This window comes from Myxine glutinosa, chromosome 2, assembly GCF_964187855.1.
Source record: "Myxine glutinosa chromosome 2, kmMyxGlut1.1, whole genome shotgun sequence".
Classification (NCBI taxonomy): domain Eukaryota; kingdom Metazoa; phylum Chordata; class Myxini; order Myxiniformes; family Myxinidae; genus Myxine; species Myxine glutinosa.
In genome coordinates, this window is record NC_136262.1 from 12,303,714 (window position 1) to 12,321,668 (window position 17,955).

General features: G+C 45.3%; 1 protein-coding gene across 3 annotated transcripts in view; it reads left to right on the plus strand.

Moving 5' to 3' along the window:
- The window catches only part of RBCK1 (RANBP2-type and C3HC4-type zinc finger containing 1), a 108,750-nt gene that overhangs the window by 53,778 nt on the left and 37,017 nt on the right, over positions 1 to 17,955 (plus strand). For all 3 annotated transcript variants that reach the window (XM_068108719.2, XM_068108721.2, XM_068108720.2), the window contains exons 7-9: positions 2,149 to 2,225; positions 4,300 to 4,473; positions 8,079 to 8,239. In XM_068108719.2, coding sequence (XP_067964820.2) covers positions 2,149 to 2,225; positions 4,300 to 4,473; positions 8,079 to 8,239 — 412 coding nt within the window. The remainder of the gene's footprint in view (positions 1 to 2,148; positions 2,226 to 4,299; positions 4,474 to 8,078; positions 8,240 to 17,955) is intronic.

A 17,955-nucleotide genomic window follows, 5' to 3' on the forward strand; every position in this document is an offset into this window, starting at 1 on the left:
GGAATACTGTTCTCCCCTATGGGCTGGTGCTCCTGCCTCACACCTGGCTCGGCTTCACGCTGTTGAATCCAAAGCTTTCAAAATCATTGGAATCTCCCGCGATGAAGCTATCTCTGAGGGCCTTTCACTCACTCACCGCAGGCAGGTAGGTGGCCTTTCTGTCTTCTACCGACTCCTCTCCGGCCTTGCTCCCCCAGCTCTCTCTGTGCTCTGTCCCCCAAATATTCCTACAGGTTGCACAAGATCTGCCAGCAACCCTCTGATGGTTAAACTGCCGAAATATCGGCTCTCTGCTCACCTTCACTCTTTCATTCCTCTTTTCTCCCGCCTGTGGAACAAACTCCCACACTCCCTTCAATCCCTCTCCTCCCTCCAGGTCTTTAAAACAGCTGTTCACCACCATCTCTTATCTTCCCCCATCCATAACCTTGATCTTTTCTACCCCCACTAATTCACCCCAGATCCACCTTGTTTGAAATTCCAACTTCTTTCCTGGAAATCCTGGCAGTGTCCATATGTTTATACCTCTCCCACCCCCCCCCCCTTCACATTGCCCCCTCCCCTTCACATGCCTCCCCCACAAAGCCCTCTCCCTCCCACAGATCTCTCGATGTCTCCATGTCTCTCGGTCCCTGCTCTCAAATGTTGTGTTTGTGTCCTTCCCCCTCTCTCCCCATCTTGTCTACCGCTCCCGATGTTATTTGTTTTATGTGTCTGTTTGTCTTTCTGTGTGATTAATGTTCGCTCTTTCACGAGCCTCGATCTTGTATACAAAAAAAAAAAAAAAAAAAAAAAAAAAGAGAAAAAAAAAAGAAAAAGAAAAAAAAAAGAAAGACATTCAGTTTGGTTTGCTCTTTGTTGTTGAAGTGTGCGGCTCGATCAAAAGAGCTCTCTGAGGCCTTCAGAAAGAAGGTTATAGATGCCTACGAGTCTGGGAAGGGATTTAAAAAGATCTCCAAACAATTTGAAATCAATCATTCGACTGTCAGGAAGATCATGTACAAGTGGAGAAGATTCCAAACAACTGCCAACTTGTTCAGGCCAGGCCACCCCAGCAAGTTCAGCCCAAGAGCAGACCGCAAGATGCTGAAAGAAGTCTAAGAACCCCAGAATGTCATCACGGGACCTACAGGTAGCTCTTACCACTGTTGATGTCAAAGTGCACGAGTCTACCATTAGAAAGAGGCTGCACAAATTTGATCTACATGGGAGGTGTGCCAGGAGGAAACCTTTGCTGTCCAGAAAGAACATCAGGGCAAGACTAAAGTTTGCCAATGAACACCTAGGCAAAGACCAGCACTTCTGGAACAATGTGCTCTGGACAGATGAGACAAAGGTAGAGCTATTTGGCCACAGTACCAGAAGACATGTTTGGCGAAAACCAAAGACAGCATTTGACCACAAGAACCTGATACCAACCGTAAAGCATGGTGGTGGAAATATTATGGTTTTGGGCAGCTTTGCTGCATCAGGGCCTTGGCAGCTCACCATCATATAATCCACTATGAATTCTTCATTGTACCAGAGGGTGCTTGAGGATAATGTGAGGCCATCTGTCGGAAAGTTGAAGTTCAACTGAAGGTGGACCTTGCAACATGCCAATGACACTAAACATACCAGTGACTCCACAAAGGAATGGCTGAAAAGAAAGAAATGGAGGGTTCTGGAATGGCCAAGTCAAAGCCCGGATCTAAATCCCATCGAGATGTTGTGGGGGGATTTGAAACGAGCTGTGCATGCAAGAAACCCCTCAAACATCGCACAGCTGAAAGAATTCTGCATGGAGGAGTGGGCAAAAATTTCTCTCAGTCGATGTCAGAGACTGGTAGACAGTTATAAGAAACGCCTACTTGAGGTTGTTTTTGCCAAAGGGGGCAATACCACCCATTAGAGCCAAGGGTGTACTTACTTTTTCCACATGTGAAATTTTCATTTATGTTTATTTAAATTATACAATGGACTACAAAATGTAAATGTTTCATGATATTTGTTATATTATATCACCTTTATCTATCAATATTGTTGAAATGAAGATCAAATAGCTGTATGTTGAAAAATGTCAACTTTACATGGGGTGTACTTACTTTTTCACGTGACTGTATTTGGTACAATGCCATGAAGGATGTGTCTGTGATTTTATGTTTCCAGATCAAAGATCCAGGGAAGAAAGCAACAGAATGGAGGACAATGAACAATGTGAGTCTGCTGCAGCTGCCCCAAAACAGGTAACTGGCTTTATTACTTAATCTCTTCTTTTGTTGTTCACGCATCGTAAGAGGCGATTAAGGGTTGGCATCAGGAAGGGTATCCGGCCATAAAAAAAACATTGCCTCAGACAGGGAACCATGATTGTCATGGGGCCCGCAAGGCTAACCCCCGCTCTGGCGGGGAAAAAATGGCCTTAAAACGATCATTCATTCATTCATTTCCTTTTGTTGTTCACAGCCATTACATTTGTTTGATGAGCAAAGTAATGTGAATCTGCCATGTTTGACTTAATTTTTGGATCGTTAGCACCAAAGTTGTGAATTGTGGAAGAGTTTGTACGACGATTGGGCTTGGCGAGTTGTGGAAATGTATTGTTGGGCAGGTAATGCAATGAGGTTGTTTACACACACTTTTAAGTACGGTAATGCATGCGAGCCCAAATACATTTCTCTTCCATGCTTTGCAGGAGTAAACAATTGTCTTTCACTTCATCAAGTAACCTCAGTTGCAAATGCATACATGTTAAAAAGAAAAATTGTTGACAGGGGGGAGAAGGTACACACAAAGGGAACAATGGGGGAATGCAAATTCAAAATGCACAAGTAATCGCAAGCAATGATGGGTGCAGTGATATTTACAAGCAGAAAATAAAATGGATGAGATGCAGACTTAACCTATGCTTTACCAATCAATACTTGTGGCATATATGGTGAGTTTAGTGCAATGAAGGTGGAAGGTGCAATGTCGTGCGTGTCAATGCGAGTGGTGCGAGAGAAAAATGAGATGTATGATGATCGGTGATGAAATAATAAAATAAAGCTCAGAAAAGAAAGTGTGAAATGATAGCCTACTGTGTGCGAACCTAAAAGATGTGTAGCGTGACTTGGCTTTGGCCATAGTATGCGCTCGCTCCGTCTGCCCACCATTTCGGCTCCCAGCTCCGACCCGCCAACATGAGAGCCACCCCTCGAGCCCAGATCGTCCAGCACCAACACACGTGCGGAGACAGCCAGGCAGGCAGAGAGACAGACAGAGACAGACAGACACAGACATCGCCCATGCCGCTTTTATAATCCCTTAGCGAGGATGGGGCCTAGAAGTAGAATCTAGAAGGTTATTGGCAGCATCCGGGATACCAATTGTTGCATCACCACTTTTCCTCACCCTCACGGAACTTTCACAGCCGATTTCTGTCAGATGGAACTTCCGATGAAGGGCCAGTGACGTGTTCTCAGCACGGGACGAACGCTGGGAGCACATAATTGCTTGTTAAAGACAGACGCGATTAAAGGTCCACAGTACGTTAATGACCAATTAACACCTGTCTGTTCTGATGTATATCAAAGTCCGGCGAACGAAAGCGCTGGTCGTCGCTTCCAGCAATCCCCTTTATGTGCGTCCTGCAGCAAACGCTGCTCGGTGGATGAGGTGAGGAGGAAAGCAGAAGGTGAGCAAGTTGTGTGCGTTGTAGCGAAGGGTGTGGCGAGTGGAGTGGCAATGAATGGCGTGTGTCGTGTCCTAATGTCATGGATTTTAACGTGTGTGCAAGAAACAACTGTCACTAAAAATCTGTATTAATAATAATAATAATAATTAATAATAATCTGTATTAACTCGTGTAAAAAAGAAGGAAAAATTCTGGGAATAAAGGAAAGGCTGTTGGGTTCTGGCACGCTATTTGAACCAGCTTTTGGCGCAATATGCAAATTGCTCTTGGTGCGCCGTGGTGATCACTCGCACACGTCAGAGAAGAGCTATTGAACTAAAACATGGCATGCAATTACCCACTAGGAAAGGAGAAAAGGGGGAAAAAAGTGCTGGCTCACTGACTACGTTATCTTTGCCTCAAAGTTAATCGTGATTCTCAATTCCATTTTAAAAAGTGATACGGGTGATGAGTGAAATGAAGGTTATGGCTGATAATGAGTTTAGCAGTATTGAAATCAAGAAATTTATACACCATGTTGATTTGATGTGGATACAATGGCACCCATAATGCACCAAATGGCCACTTCTTAGTCTAAGTTTTGTTTTTATACCTTATTGCTTTTCCATTCTTTCTCCTGTAATGAGATGGATTTTGGGATGCAGGTGGGCTGGTCTTGCCCAGTCTGTACCCTTGTCAATCTGCCATTGCGTCCAGGATGTGAGGCTTGTGGTGCTGCTGCTCCTGCAGAGTATAAAGTGCCCGTTGATTACCAGCCCAGTGATTCTGAAATGAGGCAGCAGGAACAAGAATCTGCCAACCTCCAATTGTGCAATAAGGTTAGAGTGGTTTGGTTGGAGCGTTCACCTGGCCGGTTCACAAGTTAATACGGTTTGCTCAAGCCGGTACAAATATCATACGATTATCAAAGATACGGTGCGATTGTTTCACAATTTCAAGTTGCTGGCATCTCAAAAGACATTTGTCTTTAAGGGAATTCTTCGTTTCCCCAATCTTCCACACATGGCTGCAGTCAAAGGAATTCCATATTATATGTTTATAACATTTAGCTTTATGTATATTCCCATTAACAAGCATGGATTTTTATTTTTTATTTTTTTTTGTATACTGAATCGAGGCTCGTGAAAGAGCTAACATTTACTTCACAAACAAATCAACCAGACAAACAAAATATATAAAAAGAGGGAGCGGAAGACAAGATGGGGAGAGAAGGGGAAGCACACAAACACAACATTTGAGAGCAGGGAGATGTGTGGAAGGGAGAGGGCTTGGGGGGAGGAGGTGTGGGAAGGGAGGGGGGGAGGGGGAGGGAGAAGTATAAAACACAAGGACACCAAGGACTTCCAGGACAGAAGTTGGTATTTCAAAAAAGTGGAATTGGGGTGAAATTAGCGGGGGTAGAAAAGATCAAGGTTTTGGATGGGGGAAGATAAGAGATGGTGGTGAACAGCTGTTTTAAAGACCTGGAGGGTGGATTTTTAAAGATCTTTCAAATCTACATTTTAATGTAACTTATGGCTGGCATTGAAAGATGGACCCAGCTTGACCACTTACTTTGCCCCATGAAGACCTGAGATTGCTGTTCGTCCTATTGAGTGAATTGTTGCATGTAGATTACGATGAGTATAAGATAAGATAAAGATAAGCTTTTTTTTGTCATTTTCTGGTTCATTATTACTTGTAGCATTATTACTTACAAAATCAAAGATTTTTCAAGTTATATTGGTTGATCTTGTGCTACTTGTACTACTTCTGTCTGTCTGTCAATCACCTACAGGTCACAATTTTAAACCCATCTTCACAAAACTTCACCAGATGGTGGAGTTGTTCATAAGGAATAAGCCTATTGATTTTGAGGTCAAATTTCTAAAATTGTCATTTTTTATCCGATTGACTTGAAAATTAAACAGCAATTGCATAGTACCTCACTGAATTGGGATACCTACTATTTTTAAGGCCAAAAGGTCAAAGGTCAACTCGATGTCAAACTTCTAAAATCATCAATTTGCATCTGGAAAATTGTCCATTTTCATCCTATTAACTTGAAAATTAAACAGCAATTACATAGTGCATCACTGAATTGAGAAACCAAACATTTTTGAGGTCAAAAGGGCAAAGGTCACCTCAAAGTCAAACTTGTAATATCAATTTTCATCTGAATTTTTTTTAAATCCGATTGACCCGAGCTTTGATTAAGATCGCCAATTTTAATCTGAATGAAATGGACAATTTGATGTATCCACGGCAACCTTTTTTGGGGAGAGGCGTGGATTTTACAAGTATCGTGCTCTGCATGAGGCCTTCTTGTTTGTTTGTTGTAAAGACGTTTTGTCTTTATTGTAAACGACCCTTGTGTCTAAAAAGGAAAGTTTACAGTCGGTGTATTGTCCCAACAATTTCATATGCCAGTGAAACATGTTCTCTAATAAGATGTCGCAAAAATTGATCACCACACGAAGAGCAATGGAAAGATGCTCTCTTGGCATGACCAAGAAGGACCAGAAAATATGTGAATGGATCAGGCATCAAAACAAAATTACATTCTGATCACAAAAACTGAAATGGAACTGGGCTGGACATGAAACAAGAAGAATGGACAACTGGCGCACAATAATAATTTGCAAACGGATAACCAAGAAAAGGCCCTAGAAGAAACACAGGTAGACCAAATTCAGGTGGAGAAATGAAATTTATCGGTGTACAATGACCTCAAATTGCACTGAATAGAATAGAATGGACCATGTGTAGAGGGGGGCATCTGTCCTACAGTGGACTAAGTAGATTGGTCAAGTCTATTTAAGTCCACTAAATATGGACTCTTTTGTACTCGTGTATTGAAACGTGGCCCATCTTCAGGCTCCAAATCACCTTTTTTCTTCAAATAATTTTTGTTGCTTTGTGCTCGGGAGCAGGGTGCCTGCCTTGTGAGGGTGGCTTCGTTAGGCTCTCCATGGAAGAGGGATGGGGATGAGGGGGGGCGAGGGGAAGGAAAGGGGGAGGGTGAAGTCATGGCCTTGTAAATGGTGAATGATCAAAAGCATTGTAAATGATCTCCATGGTGAATCTCAACCTTCGGTCATGTGATAACAATTATCTTCCTTAAAAAACATTCTAAAAAGTGTAACAGTGCTCGGTAGAACACATACCTCCACCATGCTGAACAGTTTGTTTTGTATCCCACTGATAGGCTGGATCTGGATCCGGACCTGAACCAAAATCTAATTGGCTTGTTCTTGTCACCTAACCACCTCATCCACCTAGTTTTGTCCGAAGTCTCACTTTTTGAGATATTGTGCCATATGAAATGGAAAACCAAATGCATGTACTGCATTGAAGTCATCAGAAGGAACCAGAAGTAAAGAGCAAAGATTGAGTCATCAGGAGGAACCTGGATAGGATTCGGGTTTCAGCTGCTACTCCTCTACCCTCAAACCCATCCAGGCGCCGCCAAGTGAACCTTCCAGAAAAATTAATTAATTGAAATATGTAATTAAAATATTTAATTTTGGCCATCTCAATGGTGAAGTCCCTTAAATTCTTGCATCTGGATCTGGATCCTCACAAAATCTAATGAATTCATCCTCGTCAGACACCCAACATGTCCACCAAGTTTCATCTGAATCTGTTCACAACTTCTTGAGAGATCCTCCTCACAACCAAACAGACAGATAGGGGTGAAAATAGCAACTACATCCACTTTTGATGGTGAAATAAATGTGGGAGTCTGTCCACCTTTATCAAAATATGACAGACAACACTTGATAGATAAAGGATTATTTATTTTGTACGTACAGAGAGAAAAGTTTGTCCTCGGGCAAGCAGATCTCTAAATTTTACTCAAACTGCATCAAATATATATACAAATTGTTTTTACGACAAAAGGAAAGCAGAAGTCACACTAGAGCATGAGATAAGAACAAAAGCTGATGTAACAGACCCTTGGCTTCACTTTTGCACAAGGTCAAACCACAGATAAAACATCTTTTTGCCAGCCCAGCACAGAGCAGTTCTGCCCCGCAACTGTGAAATGGCTCTCAGCCAACCCTATACAAACAAGCATATTTCCTTTTGGCCTGGCTCAACTATATCACATGATGCATTTTCCCAACATGCTTTTTGGCCATGGCTGTCTCTGATTGGTCCAGAGATAACAATTATTCATTTTTACCCAGACATAATTATATATGGGGTTGATTACCCTTTTATATGGGGCCATAATTCTATATGGGGTTCAAATGCTGCTTCTCCCTTTGAAGCATAACATTTTGGAGATGGTTCCGAGTTCAAGTGACCATAATGTTCTCTAATTAATGCCCTAAATTAACCATACTAATCCCTGTGGTCTAATTTGGCCATTGTGCAGGTAAAATTTGGAATGTACGCTGAATACAAATGTAGGAAACTGATTTGATTTTTTTTTTAGGTGATGGAGGAAGAACGTTGCAAGAATTATGAGTTGATCTTGCAGGCAGAGAGATTAGACCTCGTGAGCAACCAGGCGGCATTTGACTGCCCTATTTGCATGCTCCGTCATGAAGATGGTAAAGGTGTGACATTGCGAGAATGTCTGCACACCTTTTGCAGGTGCGAACTCTCAGCTTTGTTGTAGGCACAGACGTACCGAAACAGAACAGTTATCTAGTTATTTGAAATTTCACAAATGTGCCAGAATCTCTGTTATGGAGTTCATGTTGATACTGTGTCTCCCCAACGTAAACCCTGTGGCGGCAGAGCATTCACTTTAATTGTGAAAGCTTAGCTGAAATTATGTTTTTTCCATTACAGAGCAGAATTGGACCCCAGAGTAAATTGCATCACATGTGTTACTGCAAGGAATTGTGGGACACAGCCAGGGTCAGTTTATTTCAATATGGTAGACGTTACGCTGTTTAAACAGGATTTTAGAGACTTTTTTTTTCTTTTTTTTTTGTATACAAGATCGAGGCTCGTGTAAGAGCTAACATTGATCACAAAAAAAGACAAACCGACACATAAAACATATGATAAAGGGAGCGGGAGAACAAGATGGAGAGTAGGGACATCGGGAGATCTGTGGGAGGGGGAGGGCTTGGGGGAGGAGGCACGGGAAAGGGGGTGGGGGGGTGGGAGAAGTATAAAACACATGGACACTGCCAGGACTTCCAGGAAAGAAGTCGGGATTTCAAAAAAGTGCATCTGGGGTGAATTAATGGGGGTAGAAAAGATCAAGGTTTTGGATTGGGGAAGATAAGAGATGGTGGTGAACAGCTGTTTTAAAGACCTGGAGGGAGGAGTGGGATTGAAGAGAGTGGGGGAGTTTGTTCCAGAGGCGGGAGAAAAGGGGAATGAAAGAGTGAAGGTGAGCAGAGAGCCTTGATTTCGGCAGTTTAACCATAAGAGGGTTGCAGGCAGATCTTGTGCGACCTGAAGGAATATTGGGGGGACAGAGCACAGAGAGAGCTGGGGGAGCAAGGCCGGAGAGGAGTCGGTACAAGACAGAAAGACCACCAACCTGCCTGCGGTGAGTGAGTGAAAGGTTTGCCAGAGAGAGAGAGATTGGTAAAATTCGTTAGAGTTTCGATTGGTAAAAAAAGAGAGAGAGAGAGAGAGAGCTTGCCAGAAGAGATTGGTAAAGTTCCAGCTGAGGTGGGCTGATCACCTGGTGCAGATGGAGGAACAGAAAATGATATAGGAAGCAGACTGGTTGATGGAGCAAGCGGGAGCGAAGAGGGTGGATAGATGGAGGATGCTTGACCCGAAGAAGGGGATTGATGTGGGGATGAGTTTGCCAGAGAGATTGGTAAAGTTCCAGCTGAGGTGGCCTGAAATATCACATTGACATAAGTATTCATACCCTTTGTTATGACACTTGAAATTTAGCTCAGGTGCCTCCCATTTCTCTTGATCATCTTTGAGATGTTTCTACACCTTGATTGGAGACACATGAAGACACATGAAAGCCGCTTGGAGTTTGCAAAAAAGCACCTAAAGGACTCTCAGACTGTGAGAAACAAGATTCTGTGGCCTTCCATGTGTCTTTCACTGAGGAGAGGCTTCCGTTCGGCCACTCTGCCATAAAGCCCAGATCGGTGGAGTGTTGCAGTGATGGTTGTCCTTCTGTAAGTTTCTCCCATCTCCACACAGGATCTCTGGAGCTCAGCCAGAGTGACCATCGGGTTCTTGGTCACCTCTCTTACCAAGGCCCATCTCCCCCGATTGCTCAGTTTGGCCGGGCGGCCAGCTCAAGGAAGAGTCCTGGTTGTTACAAACTTCTTCCATTTAAGAATTATGGAGGCCACTGTGCTCTTGGGAACCTTCAATGCAGCAGAAATTTTTTTTTGTCGGCTTCCCCAGATCTGTGCTTCGACACAATCCTGTCTCTGAGCTCTGCAGGCAGTTCCTTCGACCTCATGGCTTGGTTTTTGCTCTGATATGCATTGTCAGCTGTGAGACCTTATATGGACAGGTGTGTGCCTTTCCAAATCATGTCCAATCAGTTGAATTTACCACAGGTGGACTCCAAACAAGGTGGAGAAACATCTCAAAGACGATCAAGAGAAATGGGAGGCACCTGAGCTAAATTTCAAGTGTCATAGGAAAGGGTATGAATACTTATGTCAATGTGATATTTAAGTTTTTTCTTTTTAATAAATTTGCAAAACTTTCTAAAATCCTGTTTTCTCTTTGTCATTATGGGGTATTGAGTGTAGATTGATGAGGGAAAAAATGAATTTAAACCATTTCAGCATAAGGCTGCACCATAACAAAATGTGAAAAAAGTGAAGGGGTCTGAATACTTTCTGAATACACTGTATATGTAAAATATAGTAGCTTTTACCAGCATAAACACTGCATGACTTCATTGAGGCAGATGTCCATAAGGTGAAGCTATGGGGACTCACAGAGGTATCTTAATGTTTGTTTCCAGATCAACCAAAAAAAAAAATCCATTCTTTGGAATGAATATTTACAGGCTGATGATTTGTCAAACCAAATGGAACTTCTCAAATGAAGACAAACTTGATTGTAATACAGTCGACTTAAGTTGCGCTCTGTGGCTTATTCCATTTGCATGTGTGCATGTAAATGTATGAATCTTCTTGATTCAATGCCAAGATTTCTCAAGTCACTATTTCAAACACTAATTTGTCGTCATATTGAAGATATGTATCTGTACTCCTTAATTTATTATAATTATTATTGACTGAGACCTTGTTTTAACAGTATAAATCAAAAGTGAACACTTTAAAAAATCTCTATATATAGTCGAGGCTCGTGGAAGCGTTAGTACACTTAACGGATCAGGACATAACAGGACAAAGGAAGAGTGGAGAGAAAGGAGGGAAGGGGGGAGGGGACACCAACTGTAAAGTTCATGGAGAACATAGGCGACGTCCAAAAACAATAGGGGGCAGCAAAGGACAAGATGGATACAGAAGGAAACCCTCAGGAAGGAAAAACTGTACATTTGGAAAAGGGAGGGAGTGGGGTGTTAACGAAGGTACAAAATATCATGGTTTTGGGATGGTGGTGAACAGCTGCCTTGAACACCTGGAGGAAAGAATGAAGAGGATGTGGAAGTAGGTTCCACAGGTGGGGAAAAAAAAGAGAAATAAACGAGTGGAGGTGAGCATTGATGCTGGAATTTGGGAATATCGCTAGAAAAGTGTTCCTGATGGACTGTGTGCACCCTGCAGATCCATGGGGGGACAAAGCATGGAGAGGACAGAGGGTTCAAGACTAGAAAGGAGGCGGAAGAAGACAGAAATCACCGACCTATCGGTCGTGGAAAAGTGATAGACCCATAAACTCAGCCTCGTCATGATTGATTCCAATAATCTTGAAGGCCTTGGTTTCCACATCTCAAACTGAGCAAGATGTGAGGCATGGGAGCCAGCCCAAAGGTGAGAACAGTATTCCATCAAACTATGGATGAAGGCCTTGTAGGTGGATAGGAATTCAGGTGTGCCAAGGAAGAACTTTACACGATCGAGGATGCACAGGCAGTGACTGGCTTTGGAAGCCAACTTTGAAATGTGGGTTGCCCAAGAAAGATCACGGCTGTTCAGACTGAGACCCAAGACTGATTGACTGAACTTCTTCAAGAGAGTTGTTAAGAAAGTACATGGGGAGGGAGAATGAATTGTCAGGCAGTCCTCACGGAGAGAGAGTGAGAGTGTGAAATTTCTGAGGATTGAAAGATATTGTTACGGTTCTGAGAGTGCACCTGAAAATGGGCCTGAAAAATGTTGTGGATCTCCTCGTCGGCCTTTCCCCTTACCAAGGGGGGATTAGTCCCCTTGTTTTTTACTAGCCGACGCGATCCGGGGCTATGACGTTCCTTCCAGACGGCGTTGAATAGGGTGGTAGGCCGAATTCCTATTACCTAAGTACCAACGCCGGCCAGGAAGCAAGGAAATAAACCCCGCCCGAATCACGGTTATAAGTGGAAACGCCGAGCGATAGCGAACCGTGATCCGAGCCGTTAACAAGAACTAAACCCGATCTGAGCGGTTCCGAATCGTGCCACGCTTACCCAATGGAGGAAATGACTGATACGGTCGAATTAGGAAAGAAACAAGGAAGAACAGATTTATTTACAATTTGTACAGGAAGGAGAAGAAGAACACGCAGTGCAGCTTAATACAGTCTTAACCTATCCCAGGACACGGGCCCGTTTCACTCACAGACACACTCACACGGGGATGTAGATGGTTGGGTTGATGGTCCAGGGATGATGGCGTCCAGGCAGTTCATTCCGGTCCCCGACTCGTACCGCGAAGCAGATGGTCAGGGCGGCAGAAGCTCCCCGCGGGTCGTTGACGCGGAGCAGACAATTACGGGGTTAAATGTGGGGCGAAAGGTAGGCTGGCTGGGCGGTTACTTCGCGGCTCAGCCGCGAACGTAATAAATGAACCGGCACTATATGCGCTCCCAATACAGTTCGCTGCAAAGTTGTTAGGGTTAGGGTTGTTCCCGTCCTATAGTGCGTGGTTCCGTACTAATATTAATTACTCGGACGGCCACCACCGGCCCGTCCGTTTTTACGAGGGTGCGGCCCACAACTAAACCCGGGATGGACTGCGCTGCCAAAGGTTTGACTAGGCCGCAGGACTCCTGCCATGTTGGGCGAGCTGGCCATCGGGCCGGCACTATTGCCTCGGCCCTTGGGGGAATGGTCACGGCCAAAGAAGCCTCCAGCTCCGTCCTCTCGGCCGTGCTCACCCCTCCCAATGGCAGCTCATCTATTCCCATTTGCAGGGTCCCCCAGCACAAATCGATTTTACAACCGCTGGCAGTCAAACAATCCAACCCGATTCGGCATGGGTCACACACTTCTGCCACCCAAACTTCTATCTCCCTCTTTACCGACCCTAACTTGAGGGTTACAAAACCACGCCCGATGATGGGGGCCGTTACCCCTGTAGCCAGCTGCAAACTATGATTTTCCAGACGCTGGATTTTATCCCAGGCGTCTGCACTCCAATTAAGGATCACAGGGCTGATGATCGTGGCGCTAGCTCCTGTGTCCACTACGGCGTCTACCCCCACGCCGGCAATTTTGCACTGAATTGTTAAGCTACCTGTACCAATTTGGCCACAATAGATGTCGCGTCAATGAGGGCACTTCTCCATCCCCTACGACCGAACACGGCCCTGTATGCTCGGCACTTACTAGTTTCCCGGGCCCTGGCGGGGGGGTGTCTGGGGTCGGCTAGTCCGACCCGTACGAGGTGGAGTTGATGGTCTCGGCTGCCGGGGTGCGTCCCGGCGCGGAGCTCGACACTCCCACGCACGGGGACCCAGCCGGCTACAATTAAAGCACCTCACCTGGTAAGGTGCTTGCCTTCGGAATTCCAAATTACCCCCCCCTGTAGGTCCTAATTGGGGCATTTGTCCGTGGCCTACCGGGGGCCACCTCCGGAGCCGCCTGCCATGGTCCAGATCCCGCTAGGCGCTGGTCCACCAGCCTTCGGACCATGCTTTCCAGGTCAGGGCCCCTTTCGGGGGCGGGCCCCCTCAGGGGGCCGCCACCAGCCACGGGCCCTACCTGTCGTACCGCCACTGCGTGGCGCTCGCTTCCCCGGGCCAGGGGCCTCGCTGCTTCCCAACGGGCCGCAGCGTCGGCCGCCTGGCTCAAGGTCCGCGGGCGCCACATGGCGAGCTGTTGCTGCAGCTCGGGGTCCGGGAAGGCCTGGATGAAATGGTCCAGCACCAGGCTTTCCTGGGAGGTCTCTGCCATGTCTGCATGTGCGATCCCTACTGCGCGGCGAATATCGTAAACAAGCTCCCCTCTGGTCTCCTGGGGCTTCTGTTTTCGCACCGCGAGCTGAGCTTTAACAAGCTCGCTCTGCTGTTCTACGCCGAATCTATTAATTAAGGCCGCACGGAGGTCTGGCAGGGTGATAGCACCCGGTGGTAAGGCCGTCAGAACCTCCGCCGCCGTGCCGCGCAGTGCCCCCACAAGACCGTTGTCCGGATTCCAACCGTTCCCCCTACACACATGGTCGAATTGCGCCAAGTACGCCCTCAAATCACTCTTGCCGTCATACGGCACGAGTGGAACCTTATGGCCGCCCGAAGGCCGGACCCCGTGCGTCGCTTCCTGCGGAATTAACGCGGGCCGAACCGTTCTGGCCCCCACAGTACACTATTCCCGGGGGGCTCGCGTGCGTCCCCCGTCCCTCTAAAGACTACCCCTGTCGGTGTCGATGCTTGGGTCACCTCGTCGCAACCCGCAACCCATTTAGGCTATGAGCCAGACCCCCCAAATTGACCGGTCGGTACCATACAGATGGAGTAAGGCTCATTGTGATTTTTAGCAAGATATATGTCCCTAGATATGAAAAAAAAGTGATAGCAGTGTATAACTCTCGGCCATCTCTGTGTTATCACCCGAAATATTATTATACGCCTGCTTCGCTTCGCCAAAAAATGTGATATTTGCTAAAATTGGAATAAATATGTTTTTAAGGACCACAGAGTGCCGAGATCGAGATCGAGATCGTATTTGTTCGAGAGATCATGATAAACCTAGAGTGTGGAGCAAGTTTGCATGCATTGTGAAATATAATGTAGCTGATGTTACAAACCTACTTTAGGATACTAGCTAATACCAAAAATACACTGAGATACCAAAAGTAGTAGACGAATAAACCTAAAATGTTCAAAAGCTATGTTTCGTTCCAAAATATCAAAATTAGGGGGTATGGTTGAACATATTTTGAACTTTGCCAAAATATGTGCCCCAAACAACCACCATATAACAAAGTAATGATATATTCCAATGCAGTGGTTCCTTGCGAAGATTTTGAGGGGTCAAATGTTACTCTGGGAGTTTTCATTTTTGAAATATTGACAAAAATGTACAATGTGAATTCTGAACTCGAAGCGATTTCGACCACTTTTTCACTAAATTTAACATATTTTTTGTCATTATATCAATATTTTGATAAATAACCCCCACAAATGTTCTATATTTCTATTACTATATTAGTTGGCATCCAGTATGCAAATTATTGGCACTCTGTGGTCCTTAAAAACATATTTATTCCAATTTCAGCAAATATCACATTTTTTGGCGAAGCGAAGCAGGCGTATAATAATATTTCGGGTGATAACACAGAGATGGCCGAGAGTTATACACTGCTATCACTTTTTTTTCATATCTAGGGACATATATCTTGCTAAAAATCACAATGAGCCTTACTCCATCTGTATGGTACCGACCAACCCCCTTGGCTCATAGCCTATAATAATATTTCGGGTGATAACACAGAGATGGCCGAGAGTTATACACTGCTATCACTTTTTTTTCATATCTAGGGACATATATCTTGCTAAAAATCACAATGAGCCTTACTCCATCTGTATGGTACCGACCAACCCCCTTGGCTCATAGCCTAATTCCATTCTCACACACGCCGGCTCACCAACACCTCTCACACTCCCCATGGTCGGACATCCTTGCACACACTCTCTCTCCACGCACTCCGGACCAGTTGCACACCTCACCATTGGCCTCTCACGAATGCCCGGGTCTATGCCTACTCCCAAGCTCGTTGAACCTCCCCTCACACCATACACATTTCCGACATTATCGCCACTCACCTCAGCGCTTCTTCCTCTTCGCTCCTCCTCCGCCACCTGCAAACTCTTTATTTGGTTAGCAAGCACATCATCACGATGTGAACACAGACCTTGTACATCCTCCATCACCTCCTCCTTGATTTCATTTTTAGTCTCCCTCAGTCTCTTTTTAATTTCACTCACCCCTTCTTCTACCTCCTCTAATTTTTGTTTCACCTCCTCTATTTCCCGGTGCGCCCCCACAATTTCTTCTTCTAAGGCCACCTTGGTAGTCTCTATATAGTCTAGTAGGAAGACTAGGTCCCCCTGCACCCCCCGGAGATATACTTCTAATCAGTGTTTCTAGATTGGAAAAAATGTGTAGAAAATGACTAGCTATGGCCCCAAGCTGAAAAAATGTCCCACATACCATTTTTATGCAAATTACTGCTGCCATTATCAAAAAAACGATTTTTGACATATCTCAGCCAATATTGCAGATAATTGAAAAATGAAGGTGTCTAGACCCATGTTTTGAAGGGCATAGATCATGATAGAACTATTCATAACATGATTACATGTGTCTATGGTATACTAGTATGCTAATTAGTGCTTTATTTACAAAATAATCACAGTTTTACGAAATAATAGACTCATATTAAGGTCCGTCTACACAGACGTTAACACAAAGTTTTATTTTTCTAAATATTACAACTGTCAAAATAGTCCTAGCACTCAATGTGACCACTCTTCTCTTGCTTGTTTTAGATAAACATCATTAGCATTAGTGATTCTACACTGAGTCAGTCATCATCATTTTCATCGAAATCGTCAGAGTCAAACTCTTCTTCTCCTTCCTCTTCCTCCTCCTCTTCGTGCTCTCCTGTGTTCAGAAGATCCACCAGTGAGGTTGGTAGGATGGGACCACTGGACCACATTGGTTTCAACAGTCCTTCATCAGTCCTTATCCATCCTTGCTCCTCATAAGGTTTTGGCTTTTCGATGATAGGTTGATCGGCTCTTTTGTACAATGCTACGCGGTGGTTCACACGCTGGATGTGCGGCTTCAGGGCAGACTGGCATGGAGGAAGGCGAGCCAGATCAACCTTGGACTTGGATGTGAGGGTCTTGTCCTCTCCCACCATTTTTCGTAGCAGCTTGGCACGGACAATGTCCACTGATGACTCGCGACTCTGGCCGTACATCACACAGGTGAATTTTTCTAACTGCCTCTCCACCTCAGGGTTGGCATCCCAGTTGTCACCCAGTTCACCGAATGCCCTGTGAAACCTGGGATTCTTCTCCAGCTTTTTCAAGGGCCCGACTTTTCCCTTCCCTTTGAAGGCACTGGTGCAGTCTTCTCCGCTGAACACATAGTACCCCAGGAGAGTGGCACAGTAGTCCTCTCCCAGGGATTCTGCCAGCTCAGAGACGTTGACAAGTTGGCGATGCTTCCCTGACCCTGTATCCAGGTACACCGTCAGCTTGATGTTGTGGGCATGGTGGAGCAGGATCAGGAGGATGTGTGCGTTGTGCAACTGCGTTGTCTGTGATCGGTTGGTGGATAGGCGTGCAGTAGTCGACTGTTGATTTGCTGGGTGGGGGAGAACCAGTTGCAGAGGTGAAACCCCCTAGCCCAGGCACAGGCTGCAGGCCACAGCTTCCGATGTATCTGATGAAGAGCCAGATGTAGTACTCTTGCATCGTAGTGGCATAGACTGTGTCATTCTCTGCTGGCGGTGTGAATGATGAGCCTTCAGGGAACTTCGGGCCAACGCGAGTAAAGTGCAAGGGTGGGAGAGTTTTTGGTGTGTCGACCTTCAGGCTACGCTGTTGTGACCTATTGATGGTAGGTAGCATTCGGTCCTTGCTGCTCTCGAACCCGGGCTTGACCTCCTGCACCATGATTCCTCCAGCACTGTTTACAATGTTGCTGCCGTGCACACTGGTAGTGGTTTTATTCAAGTTGTCCCACTCACAGTGGAATACAAGGTTGCCCTCTCCTGTCACAATTTGTGGTGTACGATAAGTTGAGACTTCATCCAGGACCTTAGCGAGAGCAGTTTCCAACTCCAAGGCGAAATCGTAGCTCTCAGAGTGTCCAAGCCTGTGTAGTATTGTGGTGAGCTGTTTGCTTCGGAACAGGTGCCTTACAGTCACACAGAGGAGAATGTGCTTTGGTAACTTCCATTTTCCATCTGACACTGCACGGCACAGATCTTGTCCAATGGAGAAGACCAGACGCTTCACCT